The following is a 12,224-nucleotide window of genomic DNA, read 5'->3' on the forward strand; positions in this document are numbered from 1 at the left end:
TAGTAGATTCATAGGGACACCACCATAATGTATTCTATCAGCCATATAGCCGTGACCAGTAGCCATCCCAAATAGCCAAATTATCTTAAGCAGCCAATTTCAGCACGCTAAAGATCGCTGATCTAGTACGTCTTTTGCAGTAGATAAGCAGCGTCATAGTTCGACGTACCTTTAACCGGGCCTTAAGCAGCTATCGTATTTCAAACCGTTAAAGAAAGTTTTTATGCGCTTTTTATTTTCAAGCAAATCGTCTGTTTCGAGATAACCGCAAAAAAGTGGTAAAAAATGTGACTTTGTGGGTAGCGACATTACCGCTTGTATGGTTGTGTGTATTGATGATTTGTTATCAGATATTTTTATATCGTATGGCAGGTAGTTCTGGTAGTAGTGTAGTGAGTGTATTATGGTATTGCATCTTATATTAACGTCCCTATTATTGAGAATTGAACATGGTATTTCCTGCGTGAAGAGCGCTGCCTTTGTCGTTTGTACCAATAGTTCTGTCGTTGCTCATCATGCTCTACCTAGACAAAAAGAAGTTAAGCAGCAATCATCGAACATTCGAAGCGGTAAGGTTTTGTTCCATATGTTATTGTTGTACACTTCTGTTTTTTTCTAACTTTTCTTTTCTGAGGGTTACTCATCGATGCTTTGCACATTTGTATCATGCGTACCGAAGCGACAGCGACAAAAAAATCCAACAAACTGTATTGGGCCTTTGGAACCAGTCTTAGCATGCACAAACATGGTGTCGATCGCTGGATCAATAAGGGGAGAAGGGCAGCGAGCGGTGAGAATATAAGAGGAACACAGAATGAAATGGCACAACAATAGAGAATTTTGGCAAGTGGAGAAAATCGTAAACAAAAATCCCGGATAGGAAAGCCTTTACACCCAGCACTTAGTCCGAGTAGACGCAAAAAGTGTAAGGTAAGATAAATCGCAGGTATATTTAAAACCTTCGTTATTATTAATTTTTATAGTTGATCTATATCTTACAGACATTGCATTACAAAACTTAAAAGGTGCCGTTCAATATCGAAGAAACAGTGGATAACAGAGAGCATAAGGAGCTGTTAGCGGTTCCTGAACCTTGGGTCCAGGGGACGAGCAAGGGAACGACGAATTTGTTGTGGCCGAATATACGACAAAAGGATCGGTTGAATAAACTGAGCATGTGTAGAGGAAAATCACGAAAACATTTACGACATGTATAAAAGTGTCTTCAAAGAAAGGCCGGTAGAGTGTGTGGACAGTGAATGGATGGACGAACTGATTTGCATCATCTGGCTGGTGAATCTGCTATTATTGCTCATTGTGATATCGCATTTCCCTTCCCATTAATGCACTATACACGCCGTTTACCAGTTCACGCAACACAGCCTCCTTTATTCAGCATTTAACTAAGACTGGCGGCCTCTCATCCATTGCCGTTCCGCACTCACACCACAACATTCATACTCAGGATCCCACACTCATCATCTTCTGAACTGGAACTGTCGGGTATTTGTTCAACCGCATGATCAAAGTTTGTTGATTCTAAAAGAAGAAATAGAATATAAAAACATAGTCTCAAAAGTAAATTACTACACTGACGAACCTGTATTATCGATTATTTCGCAGTCGTTTCCGTTCTCAAACAGCTCACGCATAATTTTAGCACGCTTTCTATATAAGTTTCCTGATTTTTTCATACACTTGAAATACATATTTCCACACAATGATTTTTTCTTCTAATGACGCTTAATGGCAGATATCAATGTTCTATTGACATAATTCTGTAAACAAACAACTTGAAGGGCCATCTTTCATTCTTAAATGGGCATAAAGTTCCATGAAGTACCGTATGCTTCTTAACAAGCCGCATAGTTCGGGTGAAGACTATTCGTCGTTTGTTAATAAGCCTCATAGTTCCATCGAGTTCCAAGTGAAGTTAGAAAAGCTTCATAGTTCCATCAAGTTCCACGCTCTTTTTAACTGGCTTCAAAGTTCGGCACTGGTACGTTTTTTCCTTAAGCAGCCCTCAAGCAGCACGATAGTTCGATTTCATTATTTTTGGCTATTTGGGATGTACCCCAATCTCTTCTCTATATTCGTGCTTTCACGGGTATTCAAATGCAGAAATTCATAATAACTTACGTTTAAATGCCATGATTTCTTAATTGTAGCAGAAATACACCACTCAATTCCTCAATTGCCTCAATTTTTCCTCAATTCCTCAATAACAATCGCAAGAACCGACAGCGAAATGCGTCACAATCGTTGTATACAAGCGGTGCGGGATCACGCTTGCCGGATCTTGCTAATTTCGGAAATTAGCCTAGATTGCAATAGCAAGTAATTAAATTAGTGTATGAGAGTGAAAAGCTGAAACAAGGTGAACATGGTCTTGAATTTTAGCGTTGCATAGAGCACCATTTTAAAATCCGGAATATTCAGGCTGATGAACTTGAAGTTGATTAGTGATTAACACCCAATATGCTAACGTTCTGGTTGCGTTGTTGTGAAGACTTAGTTTGGGGTGGTCCAGCGGTTCAGTGGTAGGCGCGTGGAAAATCACGTCCAGACCGTCCTTCAGTACAAAGAGCGGACTAACCAGTTACCGGGTAAATTCCCAGCATCATTTCCAGTTGGAAAGTCATAATTTGCTTTGATTGGTCTTTGATTGTCGTGTTGTTGATACTTATCATGTATTCGTTATCACATGTTAGTACGAGGTAAAACAACAAATATTTTTGTTTCAAATTCCCAGCACAGATAAATGAATGCTTAATTGAACTCCTGGCTAAAAATGACGGGCACCGTGTATGCAGTCTGTCGCACGAGATCATCAATCACACCACTGTTCATGTCTGTCCGATGCAGATACCCCGGTATACCATCACGTTGGATCCAGTTCCAACGTGTGACGCGCATCACTATTTTGGTCCTGAACTCACGCCTCATTATCAGGTCCATCTCCTCGTGGAGTAGCCACCAGGGGGGGGGGGGGGGGGGGGGGGGTGTGAATGTCTGCAAGAATTCCACAGTCACTTCAAACTGGTTATCTCCCCGGGCAGCTTACACCGGTGGCAAGATGGTGCCGGCCAGATTTCTTCCAACCAACGAATAATCAATAGTCGAATTATGATGCTCTTCCGACTGCCCGGCGGGGAAGTGTGTTACCAGTCAGGCTCATAATTTCCCCACGCCCGCTTATCGATTGTACGTCACTTAGTTCCGACTGCAGATTAAGTTGGCGCGAGGTTTCGGCCGGTATTGACCCACCCGTTTTATAACTCATCACCGTCACCCGACAATCGTCAAGGGTGATAATTGTATTCCTGCTCCTGATCGACGATTCTGTCTCCCCGCAATGCTTCACGTGAAAGCTGATAAGCGGAGGACGCAGCAGCAGCGCCAATCGCGCGCACGTCTCGTTTCAAACGCGCAAGGTAAAGCAGGGGGTCGAAGATTCTCCAAGCATTCGGGATTCGGTTGGCTTGATACGACCACACTAAGAACCGGCGGCGGAAGTGATAATTTGAATAGCGCAAAATGGAAACACACGGTTTGGATGGCTTTCCATTTCAAATTTCTGTCTGGTGAATCACACGGCCGCACACGGTACACGGTCTTCTTACGGCTGCAGCATCGTTGCACCATCAGCAGTCGAGCAGTTGCGTGCGACGAGAGCTAAGCATTGAACGGTCTGATCGTCGCCCATGGTTACACAACACAATCGCGAGTGTGTGCAAAACGCAGAATTGGCACATCGATCAAGTGCCAGCTGGAGTACTCGCAACCTGCGCTAATCCCGTAAGAAACTGGACGATTGGTGCCCGATGAGCTCAAGTGGTGGACATGCTACTACTACTGATTGGATTTCGCAACTTTTTATCAGCGTGAAGCGCCTGCCATCGAGGACATCGTACGCGTGCTCCAGGAATTATTGTACCAGCAGGTGGTGCCCAGTGGTGTTCGTCTAAATCGAGCTTCGGAAAAATTAAATCACGGCAATCCACACACACACACACACACACACACACAAAACGTCCTTCTTGCAGCGCTTGCTTGGACGGGCGAACGGCGTGCTGTTGCATTCTGGCACGGCTGGATTCAGTTCTTTTTCCCTGTGTTGATGAAACCCATCGGGTATCGTGCTATCAGTGCCGTAGGATTAATCGTTCGTCATTTGACGATAACGGCTCCGCGGTTAGGTCAATATCATTTGCTGCGGATTTTTTCGGTTTGTAGTAAGAAAGTTGGCCAGATCCGTTCGTGCGCTGCGAACAGATAACGGTGCGCCATTTACCACCCCTCCTTAACCCGGCCCGCCAATTACCACCCACCGGGGGTGAAGTGTATTTTTTGTAGTTCGCGTATCGATTCGAGGTGCCGACCGAGTCAGTCAGTCAGAAGTATCCGTTCGCTGCGATACGGAACGAGATTGCGGATCCGTGTGTAATTCCATCCGTCCGTCCGCTACCACGATGGCTCTCGGTAACGCCCAGTTGTACCTGTTGACTGCTGCGGCAGTGCTGCTCTCGACCGTCGGTTTCGCAACATCCTCCAACGAGAATAGCAAATTTCTGATAAACAGCCGATTGGAAGTAAACGTTAAGGTAAGTACAGCTGGCCTGCGTAATGGAAACGACACGTGTCTGAATGTTTGTGCTTCTACGGACAGTCCTTGTTGAGTGAAATCTGTGGCACCAACTCGTCCCTGCTCAGCATCGGCGTCAAGTCGCTTAGCAACGAGTACAGCGATCGTACGGTCGAGAATCTGTGTGGCAATGAAACGACCGAGGTGTTGCTATGGATACCGGTCGGCAATTTTGGCAATCTGGCCGAGCTAGGATCATCCAGCCGCTACCTTGGCAAGGGCGCCGGGGACGAAGACTACGCCGAGTACTGCAGTTATGACGTAACGACGAAATCGTGCGCTACTGATAGCGGCACTGTGGTAAGTGTACAGCACGAGCAGCCGTAGCAGGTAGTATAAATCAATCATCTGGTGTGTTTTGTGGGTGCTCTTTCATTGTGCTCAACAGGAGGGATCAATTTTGCTGCTAGCCGAGAAATTCCCGGAACGGTACGAGCTGCGCGATCTGGTGTACAAGAAGTGGCGCAACTCCACCCATCTCGGGACACCGATTTTGGCGTACGCTACACTGAAAAACCGCGAACCCGCGTACAAGTACGTCGATCAGGATATTTCTTATCTGGCGGATACACGCATCGAGTACGTTCTACCGGCGACCGTTACGCACGGTGTGCCGTTGTCTGTGTTCCGAGGCAAAACGGAAACGTACAAGCTGGTCGCCGGCGAGACGTACTACAGCAGAAATTTTAAGGTAGGTTCGCTGCCGTGTCTGATAATGGGGGTATCACGGATCGGGTGTATGTGTCATTCCGGTTGTCATATGCTGCTCGGAACGATTTATCTCCTTATCTACCGAGGGATGTACCACGGCGGACGGGGTGGTAAAAGCCTAATGGTTTTACCACCGAACGTGCCGAACTGATACCGGTACGATATATGTATCAAATTAGCTAAGCGCTGGAATCGGACCAGCAGCAAATGTGGGAAGCGCTGTATTTTTATATGCTACTAATTCGGAAAGTCGATCGATAGAAACATTGCCGACGTCATTGGCCATTGGCTTTAATTGCGATTCCTTCTGTTGTTACAGACCATTAATGCGATTCGTTACATGAGCCCTTACTCCACTATAAACATTACCGTCGTCGGATCCGAAGGTCGCGATTACCGCGAGTTCCGTGCCAAGTTGGTTACCGTGTACACCGACGAGGAGGGTTACGGTTGGTCGCGATCTTTATCAGCCGTTGAAGCTGCGGTATGTGTTTTCTGGTAGGTTTTACATCGATTATTCTAACTAACGAAAATTCCCGTTCCTAGGTGATTGAAACCAAGCTTACCGAAACGCACGTAGAGTATGCACTGCCGGTCAATCTGTACGACACGCAACCACCCGTGCTGCCACCGATGCTACCAAACATCAACGAAGGCAACAACATCGTGGACAAAGCACCGCCGAAGGGTATTGTGGCGAAGCCGGAAAACATTCACATCCACATCAGCGAGCTGGACTTTGGACAGGCGTATCCTGGCTTCCGCAACATAGCCATCGGTGCTGCAATTTTGTTCTTCTCCGTCCTTGGCATAGCGATCATCGATATCATACGACGCGTTATCGCAAACCGCCGCGCCAAACGATTGCATCTCGGCAAGTACAGCCGAACGTAACGGCAACACGTCACCGCGCCAATTCATCGTTCGAGCGTGTTAGGGTTTATGTTTAAAATCTTGGTAGTGCGTTACGCGTTTTATTAGCACATTCTTTGCAGCATTCACAAGTATTAGTAAGTAGTTTACCAAACATATGTCTGTGACTCGCCGAGTGTATTTAACGTTGGAATAAAACAATAAAATTATTTAACTACGATGTTTTTTTTTTGTTAGTTTTCGTCCCTTCAGGGGACCAATGGGATCCGGGTAAATGTCACTCACTCATTTACTTAGCGGTTGATATAAACCTTTCCTTACCCAGGACAAACCGGACGACGGTGGAGTCGTCACTTCCGTTGCTTTGCATTCCTTCATCGATTCCAGCGCTGGACCGTGCACGTCGGGATTGAACTGGTCGAAACAAATGTAGAACCGATCCGGATGGGTGGGTTGATCGTACAGCTTTCGTTGACTTTCCTCTACACATTGTTCCACGCGCAGCTGGAATTCGGTGCGATTTTCCATCATCAGTTCGTACGCTTCGTTGTTCGCCACCTGGCTCGACTGTACCGGATGGTCGTCCAGATTTTGTAGCATGAACTGTACAAATTTCAGCATTTGCCAGATGTGACTATCGCCCGCCTGCCATTTGGGAAATGCTTCCGACAGGTCTACGACTCCATCGGCTGGATTGATCAGCGGATGAAACACGTCGCTTTGGAACGTTATTGTCTGCAAAAGAACCGTTTTGAAAATATGAGGATGCTTCGTAGAATAAAATAGCATTACAGTGACGTGCACGGGAAGTACCTACCGGGACAGTGCTGTCGTTGGGGAATCGGTTGGGAAGAGTTACGGTGAACCGGAACACACCATCTTTGTACACACCACTGCGCACGAATATAACGCCGAACCAAACTGGATTGAAAATAAGGAAAACGTTTGCGCTAAAGGGAGTGCTTTATCGTACACGCGGAAGTTGAAGCTGGCCACTTACGGAAGGGATTTTCGTACGACGGAGTTACGTAAATACCACCAAGATCTTCGCTCTGTAGCCGCTCGCTGAAACCAATGCAAGTGTTAATATGGCGTAATTGAGCGAAAAGCAGTTGAAGGTATACTTACTATTCGGCTAAAATTTTGTACTCTTGCAGGACTGTTTCCAAAAGCTTATCGTTCGCGTCGAGAGTCATCGCGCTTGGTGCAGGAAGTGTGTGGTGATGCGTGAGTAGAAGAGTTGCTAATTAATTGCTGAAGCTGCGTTGCGGCTTGGTATGATCACTGCACGGCCGTTCAGTTTGTACTTTCGTTCCCTTTCGTCGAGCTGTAAACACTCATTGTACTACGCTAAAATCATAATTAAAACTTGGTGTGCAATCTATCGCGCTTTAAAATTATAATCAAAACAAACATCTGGCTGGTGTGGAATGCCTACGGACTACTTTGACGTTTACAATTCAGCAGACTCGCTCTCTCACACACACATGCAGTCTGTCAAATAAACTTTGGGGACAAATTGTAATCGCGTGGATGACAAACAATTGAAATACAATTTTTACGCATTTTGTCCGTCGCCAACGATATTGATGTTTAACAGCGGGTTTGAAAAGCTCTTCTTTTACGTAAATACTTAAATTAAGTTTTAAAATCGCTCGCCCTCAATCTTGGATACGTCAGTGGCTAACGTTCAATAAAAATAGATAACATAAATCTTCCCGTCAAAATCACGTTGGTTGACTCACAACACCGTGTGGTGGCCGCACGCATCGTCGCCTTTCGGAACGTGTATCTTATTAAAAATACAGCTTTCCTACACAAAGTGATCTCACTTCGAACGGTAGAATAGAGAGGATTTACCAGAACCCAGTCCATCAGCTGGGCCTAGTTTAGTTCTTCACTTCAAAACTTCCCGCTAATCGAGAATGCAGGCTAGTTAAAAAAACAATGACCATTTATGGTTGCAAAAAGTTGCATTTGATCGATGACCTCGTTTGATCCAACGATTCCCATCCACTTGCAGGACCCGAACGAAGATACCGAGTGGAATGATATTCTCCGCGCGAAGGGCATTATACCGCAGAAGCCCAAGGAGAAGGAAATTACCGAAGATGAAATTATCGGCATGATCGAAAGCACCATCGCGGAGAAGCAGAATGGGAAAGATTTGTCCCAGCTAGATCTGGACGAGCTGGACGAGCTGGAAGACTCGGAAGACGAGGCGGTACTGCAACAGTACAGGCAGAAGCGTATCGCAGAAATGCAGGCGGCTGCTAGCAGAGCCCGTTTCGGAACGGTGCGCGAAATTTCTGGCCAAGACTACGTCGAGGAAGTGACAAGGGCAGGCGAAGGCATCTACGTGGTGCTGCACCTGTACAGCCGTGGCATACCATTCTGTGCGTTGATCAATCAGCACCTGACGCAGCTGGCCACCGCTTTTCCCATGACAAAGTTTGTCCGTGCAATCGCAACCACGTGCATCGCCAACTACCCGGAACGGAACGTGCCGACCATATTCGTGTACTACGAGGGTCAGCTGAAGAAACAGTTCATCGGGTCAGTTGAGCTGGGCGGACCTAATCTAACGTACGAAGAGCTGGAGTATATGCTCGGACAGACGAAAGCAATCGAAAGCCAAATTAAGGAGGATCCACGGGAGTCGCGAAAGATTAAGGACAAGATGTTTGCCGAACTGTCGGACAATAACGATTGGTAGAGGTAGAGCAGGGTTGTGGAGAATTAACGTATGGCGGCATTTTTTCTACAAAATCTAATAAAGTTATCTGCTATTTATTGATACTCGTGCGTGACATGTGTCGATCATGTTCAGGGAATTGGTTATTTATGCAAAAATTGAACTCAGCACCGAATATTAAGATGCATATTAACGCACTTAAAGAAAGAGTAAGACAAAACTCGAGAAAAATAAACCATGTTGTACGAACTATCCGGCTGAGGATGAATATTGGTATTTTTAAATCAACTAGTGACGCAAATTTATCAGGATCGATACCTTTCGCAATTATAAACAAATATAAAAGATATCCTGTCGTTACCTCTGACTCACATTCATGTATTTTTCTCCATTTTAACAATTTATCGATATAGTCAGATTGCTTAACAAAATACCTGCTACCATCCGGTTTTTATTTGTGAGTGCTTCCACCGCTGTAATCCAAATCCTTCTCACTCACGGCGACGACCCCGCGCGTGTGTGTTTTTAAGATGCCTCTACGCCAATGAACGTGTAGTAATCGTTGTAGATTTTATTCGCGGTGCAATCGTACAAATCTACGCCTAATCATTGCTTCCTGCCACGTAGCATTTGAATAGCTTACACTCTACTGCTATCTTCTTCGTGTTCTCGGGAATTGCAGGACTCGCGCGACTGAAGATGGTACAATGCGGGGCCGCTGCTAGCACAATGCACACTTACTTACAAACTCGGTACATCCCTAGCATACATACAGTTAGTCAGAACATTGAGCAAACACACACACATACACTCTGGACACATGCGGATGATGATGCTGCTCGTGTTCTTCTGCCTTCTGATACTTCCCATGAACTATATTCCCTATGGATTACAAGTACATTACCAATTAATAAACATACATTTACCAATAACCCGTCCAACGTCGGGGGAGCTAATCAATTTTACGAACGAAGGATGAGGAGAGGAAAAAAATGCACCAATATGAAAATTGCCCCTTTCCATTCCAAATCCTACTCACAATGCATGGATTGATTGAAGGATCTTGTTTCGCACAATGAATAAAAAAAGCGATGGAACATTTCCAAACTGATTAAGTATGCTTTTATGGCTTAACGTTCGTAAACAAGTTGCTTCTTGACAACAGTTTGACCGTGGAACAAAATGTTAAATTCGTCTTAACCTTACACAATGGGACGTAGTTTTGTTAGTCAATATGCGCAAATGGTTGAACTGAATGTATGTATGTATGTATTGTAAGCTGCTCCAAGAACAAAACAGTAAAAAAAAACCCTTCGCAATGTAATCTAACATCGGATATCCTTATCATCCTACCAAGTGACCAACCCGACATGCACAAGAATACAGGCCGCAAGGAAAAGAATAGCGACGTGTAGAATACCATAACTCTTCCATTTGTTCAAACAGTTCCACCACTACTAGCTCCCTTTTCATTAGATCCACGATCACTGGAAAACAGCGCGCTGTTGCATTCTTAACTTTGAAACTTGTTGCAAGTCTGAATGATGGAGGTTTTCCGCACCGGAACTGTTTCGGGTGTCGGTATCGCTTCGCCGGTTGGGACTTTGTTCGCAAACACCTGCTTCACACCGCCACCCTTCTGCTTGGCCATCTGGTAATCACCAGAGTCGAAGTACTTTTGACCCTTCTGAAGCCGCTTTTGCAGGAACGCCGAATGGCCGCCTAAGCCACGCGGACCACCCATGCTAGCGTTTGAGCCGTACTTGGCTTTCATTTTCTCCTCCTCCTGCTTCTCCAGCTCACTGACAGACTGCTGCTGCTGCTGCTGCTCCTGAGGATTCTGAAACGGGCGATGGGAAAATGCAATCGAATGTTAAGTACATGAACACAAGTTCAAACATGGCCCTACTTTCACACTCACATCCTCGGATTGCTGATCTTCAGCGACTTCAGCAATAGTGGTCTGTTGTTCTGTGCTCTCTTCGGCGCTCATGGTGGCAGATATTTCACAGGCCCAAATCGCAAACAAATATGTCGTTTAGTTTTTAAAATATCTAAAGGAGATGTAAAAATGAAATGGTTTTAGTAAATATTCAAGAAACAAAGATATATAATTTGGCAGAAAACTAAAAATATGGAAGAAATTCGTATTGAATGCAGAAACCCGAAACACGTTTGAACTTGTTCTGGGCTGGTGCTGTATCCTTGGAAACGTAAATCCTTTGACATAACCCCTCTGATTTGATCCAGCGCTGCGCTATGTTAAGCACGGCAACGCAAAGCGTAAGGTTCGAAAGGCATTGAGAATGGTTATCCTTGGAACGGGTAGGTAGCATTGTATCGGTACAGCACACTCTTCTCAATTAGCTGCTGCTTGCCTCCGAAGTACGGACAGAGTGTCTATGTATATTCATCCTATTACCATCGATTCTGGGTGTTGAATCATGAAACATTCGTTGTTGATTTTATACTGGAAAACATAAACATTATCTTCTTATCGGAAGGTTCACGACGCACGAGTGTTGACAACACGTACTGCCATTTTAGACACACAATCCGGCCTTTCATCAATTGTTTCTTGAAATATGCACCGATGCATAACAAAGTCCCAGTTTGCACATATATAAAAACAGGACAAGATCTTTCCACTACTTCACATACGTTACACGCTCCTCCTCTTGCGTATTCTTCAGCACCCGTTCCCATCGTACGGCGGAGGTACGCAGGACGCGGACGAAACGACAATGGAGGACACAAACGTCCATTGGATGCCGCCGCCACCGCCGTAAGCTTGTGTCTTTCACCCCAACTGCTGCTATTTTCGTTATTCCACCCAGCACACTACTTACACAGAAACCGTATTTGCACCGTAGACGAACAATCCGTTTCGCACAGTTACCACCGTCTATTATGCACAGCGGAACACAGCTTTCAGCGGCCGTGCTAGAATATTATCGCAAAACCGCAGTACGCTGCTGCTGCTGCTGCTGCTGCTACTGCTACTTCCCGTCGCGTAACTTTTTGTTCGCACTCTTGTTCTAGTTCTGTCGCTTTGCGTTTTGCACGGCCTCGGACGGTTTCCAAGATGTGTGTTTGCTGTTGCCAACCGGGAGTGTTGGTACCAATGGCTGATTTGTGCTTTCGCGTTAGCAGTCGGTGGAAAGATGTAAAATGTGTAATTTTGCAACTTTTTACTATATTTGTAATAACATTCAACACAAAAAAGGTTCGAGAAGCGAAGCTAGATGTTCCGAGAAAAATTCACAACAAATGTGGCGAAGAATTGAACCCATTGGCAGG

At 45.3% G+C, this 12,224-nt stretch overlaps 4 protein-coding genes and 1 long non-coding RNA gene across 5 annotated transcripts; 2 read left to right on the top strand and 3 right to left on the bottom strand.

The window, feature by feature from the left end:
• Positions 1 to 1,360: 1,360 nt before the first annotated feature.
• LOC118505844 lies at positions 1,361 to 1,823 on the bottom strand. Its single transcript, XR_004905455.1, has 2 exons — positions 1,601 to 1,823; positions 1,361 to 1,539 (listed from the first exon to the last, which is right to left on the bottom strand). It is a non-coding gene; the product is annotated as an uncharacterized LOC118505844 (long non-coding RNA).
• Positions 1,824 to 3,142: 1,319 nt separating this feature from the next.
• Positions 3,143 to 6,449, top strand: LOC118505840. Its single transcript, XM_036042200.1, has 5 exons — positions 3,143 to 4,604; positions 4,670 to 4,945; positions 5,034 to 5,336; positions 5,676 to 5,840; positions 5,903 to 6,449. The coding sequence occupies exons 1-5, from the start codon at positions 4,473 to 4,475 to the stop codon at positions 6,248 to 6,250; spliced, it is 1,224 nt and encodes a 407-aa protein (XP_035898093.1). The 5' UTR covers positions 3,143 to 4,472; the 3' UTR covers positions 6,251 to 6,449.
• Positions 6,296 to 7,679, bottom strand: LOC118505842 (protein crossbronx homolog). The gene is made up of 4 exons (XM_036042202.1): positions 7,358 to 7,679; positions 7,230 to 7,294; positions 7,047 to 7,150; positions 6,296 to 6,964 (listed from the first exon to the last, which is right to left on the bottom strand). The coding sequence occupies exons 1-4, from the start codon at positions 7,423 to 7,425 to the stop codon at positions 6,515 to 6,517; spliced, it is 687 nt and encodes a 228-aa protein (XP_035898095.1). The 5' UTR covers positions 7,426 to 7,679; the 3' UTR covers positions 6,296 to 6,514.
• Positions 7,680 to 7,853: 174 nt separating this feature from the next.
• Positions 7,854 to 9,291, top strand: LOC118505841 (viral IAP-associated factor homolog). The gene is made up of 2 exons (XM_036042201.1): positions 7,854 to 8,160; positions 8,253 to 9,291. Exons 1-2 carry the CDS (start codon positions 8,155 to 8,157, stop codon positions 8,943 to 8,945), a joined length of 699 nt encoding a protein of 232 aa, XP_035898094.1. The 5' UTR covers positions 7,854 to 8,154; the 3' UTR covers positions 8,946 to 9,291.
• Positions 9,279 to 12,218, bottom strand: LOC118505843 (cAMP-regulated phosphoprotein 19). Its single transcript, XM_036042203.1, has 3 exons — positions 11,774 to 12,218; positions 10,846 to 10,978; positions 9,279 to 10,764 (listed from the first exon to the last, which is right to left on the bottom strand). The coding sequence occupies exons 2-3, from the start codon at positions 10,915 to 10,917 to the stop codon at positions 10,438 to 10,440; spliced, it is 399 nt and encodes a 132-aa protein (XP_035898096.1). The 5' UTR covers positions 10,918 to 10,978; positions 11,774 to 12,218; the 3' UTR covers positions 9,279 to 10,437.
• Positions 12,219 to 12,224: the final 6 nt, after the last annotated feature.

Source organism: Anopheles stephensi, chromosome 2 (assembly GCF_013141755.1).
Source record: "Anopheles stephensi strain Indian chromosome 2, UCI_ANSTEP_V1.0, whole genome shotgun sequence".
Taxonomy (NCBI): domain Eukaryota; kingdom Metazoa; phylum Arthropoda; class Insecta; order Diptera; family Culicidae; genus Anopheles; species Anopheles stephensi.

Coding starts and splice junctions, on each gene's coding strand:
- LOC118505840 (XM_036042200.1), top strand. CDS start 4,473: ATGGCTCTCGGTAACGCCCAGTTGTACCTGTTGACTGCTGCGGCAGTG. Junction 4,946..5,033: donor CTACTGATAGCGGCACTGTG/GTAAGTGTACAG, acceptor TGTGCTCAACAG/GAGGGATCAATTTTGCTGCT. Junction 5,337..5,675: donor ACTACAGCAGAAATTTTAAG/GTAGGTTCGCTG, acceptor CTGTTGTTACAG/ACCATTAATGCGATTCGTTA.
- LOC118505842 (XM_036042202.1), bottom strand. CDS start 7,425: ATGACTCTCGACGCGAACGATAAGCTTTTGGAAACAGTCCTGCAAGAG. Junction 7,295..7,357: donor TACAAAATTTTAGCCGAATA/GTAAGTATACCT, acceptor CATTGGTTTCAG/CGAGCGGCTACAGAGCGAAG. Junction 6,965..7,046: donor CCAACGACAGCACTGTCCCG/GTAGGTACTTCC, acceptor GTTCTTTTGCAG/ACAATAACGTTCCAAAGCGA.
- LOC118505843 (XM_036042203.1), bottom strand. CDS start 10,917: ATGAGCGCCGAAGAGAGCACAGAACAACAGACCACTATTGCTGAAGTC. Junction 10,765..10,845: donor AAGATCAGCAATCCGAGGAT/GTGAGTGTGAAA, acceptor CGCCCGTTTCAG/AATCCTCAGGAGCAGCAGCA.